At 41.4% G+C, this 6,839-nt stretch overlaps 1 protein-coding gene across 1 annotated transcript; it reads left to right on the top strand.

Moving 5' to 3' along the window:
• Positions 1–1,410: 1,410 nt before the first annotated feature.
• Positions 1,411–6,133, top strand: b3gnt7 (UDP-GlcNAc:betaGal beta-1,3-N-acetylglucosaminyltransferase 7). Its single transcript, XM_031859606.1, has 2 exons — positions 1,411–1,642; positions 2,829–6,133. Coding segments are annotated over exons 1-2 (1,257 nt in total). The 5' UTR covers positions 1,411–1,640; the 3' UTR covers positions 4,084–6,133.
• The last annotated feature ends 706 nt before the right edge of the window (positions 6,134–6,839 follow it).

The following is a 6,839-nucleotide window of genomic DNA, read 5'->3' as shown; positions in this document are numbered from 1 at the left end:
GTGCAATCCGCCATTCACCCATCACCCACAACAACCTGGCTATAAAAGTGACACATCAAATGACATGTCACTTTTATAGTCCGTCAAGTATTTGAAATCCTTTGTTACACAATGTCTGTGAAAGGCTGGGGAGCTGATAAAGACCCGTGGTGTTTGCTCCTTAACACCAGGACCTCTTGCTGACGTCAGTAGCATACTGGAATGCCCGCAGTATAATAATATCACTAATAGTTAAGTGATTGCGGCTCTGTTATTTATCTAGGCTGTTCCTGGCCAACGGTATAAACCTAAGAAATTTCACTATTCACAATTCTAGTTCCTTAAGTTTCCATTGTGCAAGTACAAACTTTTGACACCATTCCTTCCTTATTATTTATTTGAATACGTATTCCTATATTGTGTCCGTTTCATTTGTAAAACACATTGAAATAAGACTTTTTCATTTGAGGTGGCTTGGTCAGTTCATATCTTTACCTTCACTTATTAAAGCTGTATCAGTCAAACCAGGGCCACTTGAGGGCAGAAAAACCATCACCATATCTCTGTTTATATCGTTTTGTATGGCGAACGTGGAAGCAAACAACTGTCCACTCACACTTCCAAGACACACAAAGGAACATTACCTGAATACCTCTCCTTTTTTTGCTCTGTTTTGGCCCCCACTGTATGTCTGCTGCTGCAACACATTCTCATTCCCAACTCGTCAAATACTGCCGATTTTCTATTTGAACTTCCATGTTCACAGGAAACGTAGTTTCCGCTTGTTTCATGGATATGTATCTTCTATTTTTTTTAAATGCTGGTTCTTATAAAGGTCTTTATTCACCTCTGGCACACTGAATGAAAATAACAAAGTGTTCTCTTATGTAATCAGTTTTAAGTTAAATTCTTGATTTATTGATATCTGAGCATCTCTGGAGAAGTACGGTGAGTTTTTAACAGCGAGTATCTTAGTGCGTAACTCAGGTACTGTACTTAATTAAGCACGTTCTTTACTTGAATATTTGCATTTTCTGCCACTTCATATAATTCATATACTGCAGAATATTTTACAATATGGTACATTGTTATAGAATAAACTGTTAGCTCTATATAACGTGGTTCAAAATAGATCCACCTCAATGCTGCGCTTACACATAAATGTCACCAAACCAATGATCCAGGATGCATAATAATCCCACTGAGACGGAAAAATCCGACTTCTACTGATGCAGGAGAAACTAAAGAAATGCAATGTTGACTCTGTCATGGGGAATAGTATATGATGGAGCACGTGCACGTGCATGTTCACTAAATCCTTTGTGCGTTTCCTCCCTATTCGCTCCTCGCCACATCCTGTACGTGTATGTGATCTCTACGTAACTGCAGCCTTGCCTTTAACAAGCCGGACTTCAGCAGGAGTGAGGGCAGTCCTCAGCAGCACAGACCACATCGCGCGCATCTGCATCACAGGCACTCTCCGCTCCTCTCTATCAACATATCAGCAAGACCTTTTTCGATGGAAGGGACTTTTTTATCAATTTGTCCAACAGCCGAAGCGACATAAACTCAAGCGATTCCGGGCTCCATAATCGTGTTTTTTTTTTGTTGGTTTATTGTCTCCAAGCAACAGTCTCAGATCATCGAAATCACACGAGAAAATGTAAGTGGCGTCTTCATCATTGTAGGCAAGATGAACAATTTCACAGCATGCTTATTTCAGAGTCCATCCTCTCTTGGATCGCTAAGGCATAAACTACAAATCGTTAAACTCCTAAAGTCACTCATTAAGATTCTAACTTAAGAAATGCTTCTGTACATTAAGTGAGCGCTATTTTACCTCAATTAAAGAGCTTATTTTAGCACACACAAAAAAAGAAGTAAGAGGAATAAAGAACAGAATAATGAGCCGTTAATGTGGTTCCAGAATTAGTCAGGATTTGTCTTGTTTTTAGTTATTTGGGGGGCGGCTCTCCTTCTTGGCCCCCTGGGAGTGTCTCTGGGGTCCTGACATGACACGTTAGAAATGTGAGACGCTCCAGGGGTTCCTACGCTTTCTAAGTAACTTCCACACCTTCTTCCAGAAGTGACAGTGGTTTGATGGAAAGTGACAAGTGATACTTCACATTAAAAACTAAAGGGGACAACATACCTCTGCTGCATGCCATTTGTTTTAGAGCAAACGATGGTAAGGCCATTACAACATGTAAGGAGGTAACATTCACATTTGACTGTCTTATTATGTAACACAGTGCATGCAAAAAAGTAGTTACAGGGAAAGCACAGAGCGATCATAGTACAATGTCAACCTTTCCTAATTACTTGCTTTGCAGTGGCTTTACAAAGAACAGCAAATATATATATATCATGTTAACCTGTGGGAACCTATTGTGATGACAATCTTTCCCGGCTGTACATGAAACAGCAGCTATTGTTTTTTTTTAATACCTTTTTTATTGATTTTGGTTTTAACAGTTTATTGTTCCAACTCTTTGAGACAGATGTATGTCCACTGAAAAAAACAAAATTCTGGTGTTTTATCTGGTGTGTTATTCTTACTCCTAAACCTATCGCAGTGATATTTGTTTAGAGATTAAAAAAAAAATCTATTAACAAAACCACTTCCTTTACTAATGTTTGATCCCATGTTTCAATGTCTGGCAGAGGTCATTGTTTGACGAACTAAATTACTTCTCAATATACATAAATGTATATGAACTCGATCAAAACGGTCCAACATGGTATTAGTACGATTTCGTATTTAGCTTTCCGTCTATCAGTAGGTATTTGAGTTTGATAATTGAATTTGCTGAATCTGACTGGCCTCTGTGATATTTGTCTTTCCCCAGGAGGATCAACAGAGATCACTGGAGGGTGTACAAGAGGGCGAGTGTCATGTTCTTTCTGGCTGTGGTGGCGCTGACTGTTGTCCAGAGAGGAAGTATCAATATGGGGGCTCCCTTTCAACTTGAGAGGCTGGCTCGCATGGAAGCCTCCAGGGGAGCGGAGCATGGAGCTGCTTCGGAAAGCAAAAGTCACCCGTTCCTGGAGATGAAAAGCTTCTGGAAGGCTAGCAAACGCCAGCCAGTGCCTAAAGCTTGGGCCAAAACGCAGGAGCCCAGGATCACCGAGGACAGCAGAGCCAGAACTTGGGATGTAACCAGCTCCAACTGTACCTCCAACCTCAACTTCTCAAGTCAGGGGTGGTTCACAGGCCTGGAGGACAATTTCAAGCAGTTCATGCTTTATCGACACTGCCGCTACTTTCCCATGCTCCTCAACCACCCAGAGAAGTGCACAGGGGATGTATATTTGCTCATGGTAATAAAATCTGTGGCCACCCAGCATGACCGAAGGGAGGTCATCCGAAAAACCTGGGGCAAAGAGCAGGTGCTTGACGGCAAAAAAATAAAGCTCCTCTTCCTTCTTGGTAAACCCTCCAGTGTGGCAGAGAGAGTGCACCACCAGAAGCTAGTGGAGTATGAGGACTACATCTACAGGGATATCCTCCAGTGGGACTTCCTGGATAGCTTTTTCAACCTCACACTTAAGGAGACTCACTTCCTCAAGTGGTTCCACACGTACTGCCCCAGTGTACGCTTTGTCTTCAAGGGGGACGATGACGTCTTTGTCAGCGTGGAGAACATCTTTGAGTTTCTAGAAGGCAGCAACAGTGCAACGAACCTGTTTGTGGGGGATGTGATTTTCAAGGCTAAGCCCATTCGTAAAAAGGAAAACAAATACTACATCCCCCAGGCTCTATATCATAAGATACACTACCCTCCATATGCTGGTGGAGGGGGTTTTCTGATGGATGGGACCCTGGCAAGGAGGCTTCACTTGGTGGCAGACACCCTGGAGCTCTACCCCATCGATGACGTCTTCTTGGGCATGTGTCTGGAGGTGCTTCAGGTCACTCCTGTAAAACACAACGCCTTTAAGACGTTCGGCTTGGTGAAAAATAAGAGCAGCAAGTTGAACCGAGAACCTTGTTTCTTTAAGAGCATGATCGTGGTGCACAAGCTGCTCCCGTCGGACCTCATGCACATGTGGAATCTGGTCAACAGTGACCTTGTCTGCTCGCAGAAAGTGGACATCCTATAGCTTGAGCTGAGCCGTACCTCTGTGGATACTAGGATGCATGAGAGGCCCGGTAAACCCTCCTTTATGAGGAGAGGGACCACAGACAATATGTAAATGTTGCTGTTTTTTTGGAAGAGTTTTCTCAAAAGTCAAGTAAATTATACAGAGTTTGTAAAAGTTGTAGAATTGTGTATTTATATTGTCGTTTTGAAGAACTCACACTGTCAGCACGCAGATTCAGAGACAACAACGTTAAGGAGACCATTAATGTGAATACACTTCAAAAATGTGGGGTACTAAATTATCATGAATATCATTAGCAAACAGAACCATGTATATGTATTTATGTTTGGAGCATAATGTGCATTTAAATTGGAGGGAAATTATGTTTGGTTTAGTTTAATTTTGAAAATAAAAGGGCAGTTACTGTTAGTTGGTGCGCCAAAGCGTTGGGTTCAAAAGCCACTGCACATGCTGCCTAGCCTCCATCTTGGGTTTGTTCTATGTGTTACATAGTTTCACACATTGCACATTGCCTTCACTCGGAGCAGTATGGCATGCTGCAGTGGCCTCACATCGAGTATGAGAATGAAACAACTCTCTCTACCTCAAACAAATATTTAGATTTCATCACTGGTCACCTATTCTACTCTAAGTGTAACCATTATCTTCATACGCAGTACATAGAAGTAAGATTTGAATCACTTTTGTTACATAGAGGCATTTTTTGGGGGGCGGGGATGTGACTGACTTGATCTGGACATCTACCACTTCAACACTACTGGAAAAAAAACAATGACACTCTGAATTAAAACTATTGCTGGTACGAGTATATGACATGTTAATTTAATCCCCAATAAAAGGGGGCAAATGTGGGATGGGGGTATTTAATTGAAAGCGTCAGGTGAGCATATTAATGGGATGTTCAATGATTATATAGCTGAATGTTGTGGATGTGGCGGGTGATGATTATGTCGAGGTAATGTAAATATATGAAAATCAAAATGTGCATCCAATGTCATTTGTAAATAAAATTCTTGACAGTACAGTTGTCTTTGAAACTCTGTCCCGGATCGGTTGCTTTTGTGTTTGGCCGTTATCAGCATCGAACATCTATGTGAAAATCCACATCAGGTGTTCCAACAATAGTGTCCAGTGTTGACGTGTGGTTATCAGTTACGCAACTAAGCAGTCAAGAAAGCATAATATGCTCAAACAGTCATACGGTAATAATGGTGTACTCAAAACAAGACACGTAATGTTCATTTCATCAATGTTCAGCAACTTAGGCCACAAGTGTGTTCCGTGTTCTCTCTCTGCCTTGGAGAAGAAGTTAAAGAGCTTCACTTCCGTAATTCCTACAATGTTTTAATATAAAAGGCTGCTGCATTAGAAAGTTCGCGGAACAACCTTTTTGAAACGTGACACAAATCTTTTATTTTGGGGATGGGAAATATTTATTTTCTACCCACAGTCTATTTTGTACTGAAATTGAGAAAGCAACTGTACATGCTCCCGACTCTGTGTGACATTTCACACTGTTTATGTTAAGTATACCGAGCAAAGCTGCTCAGACTGATACTGCAGGGAACAGTGAAGATATTGTTTAGAGCTTTAAGTTGGCCCAAAAAAGACAAAGAGGGGCAAAACAAAACAAATACCTTTCTGTTGTTCCTCACAATCTCTTCCTGGACAAAAAGAAGAAAACCGTATAGAAACTGGAACTTCTCTGAATATTGTGTTCCATGAGGGGTGCAATTGCCAACACAGAAGCATAGCTGAAGAAGATTCATGTCGTTAATCTGTCCTGCGTTAAACACAATGAACAAGAAAATGTGCTTAATCATCTCTATTATTGCAGCTTTCATTCACCAGTGTGGTGGGCCACATCGTTCACTGTCAAAGATTATGTTTCCATTGAGGTTTAACGTTGCAGAGACAGTTTAATTAATCAGAACAAGGGGCAGAAGCAACAGCAAGCATTCGGGTACTTGTATTATTAGCAGCTGTAAGCCAATTGGTCAAATTTCCTCTGTTTTTCTGGGTCCTGGGGGTAAAGATACTGGCGATATAAGGGTGTGAAATTTGGGGTGACAAGTAATTTATTGGTGGAAGTGAATTCTTCAAAGAAACAGGTGTTTCCCTTCGTGAGAAGGAACCAAATTGTACTTTTATTTTGAAACTGGATTGCAACTTGTGGCAGCTTAAGAACTTTTTTGTTTGTTTGATAAAAGGACATTCTTCCCAGATATTGTGCACTATGAATGTCAGTTAACAGTTGAGTGTAGTGCCACTGTAGGTAAACTCATTAAAAAAAAAAAAAGCGTGTACTGTATGTGTGTCTCACCCACTTCCTCAAAGCTCTGTCTGGAAAACCTGTAAGTAGAGAGGAACCTGAAACCCACAGCCAAAAGATGTGCCAGTAACAGAGAGTTACATTAAAGGACACACAATTGTTGCTGTACTGTCGTGGGGCGAATTCTGGTTTTATTTTCCCAGCCTAAAAAACGCTGACTATGTGGCTGGAAGAATTAACTTGTCAACCACCAGCCAAATTGTACTGTCATCTAGTGTAAATGTCCCACTCTAGTGAGGATATTTGACTGAATGAGAGCCCACACTCAGCTTTCCAACCGGCCTGCAGACCAGGAGCCGATTGTTTGCCGACACTAATTGGAGGAAGCTTTTGATGTCAGCGTGGTCAAAGGAGTTGGCTGGAAGGAGCTGCAGGCTTTCACACTAGCCCTCTATTTTCTTCAAAGGCCTCTTAGAGCGCC

Source organism: Anarrhichthys ocellatus, unplaced genomic scaffold (genome assembly GCF_004355925.1).
Source record: "Anarrhichthys ocellatus isolate YVR2014 unplaced genomic scaffold, GSC_Weel_1.0 scaffold22, whole genome shotgun sequence".
In the NCBI taxonomy this organism is placed as follows: Eukaryota; Metazoa; Chordata; class Actinopteri; order Perciformes; family Anarhichadidae; genus Anarrhichthys; species Anarrhichthys ocellatus.
The sequence above is the reverse complement of the archived record's forward strand: the minus strand, read 5'-3'. Positions and strand labels throughout refer to the sequence as shown.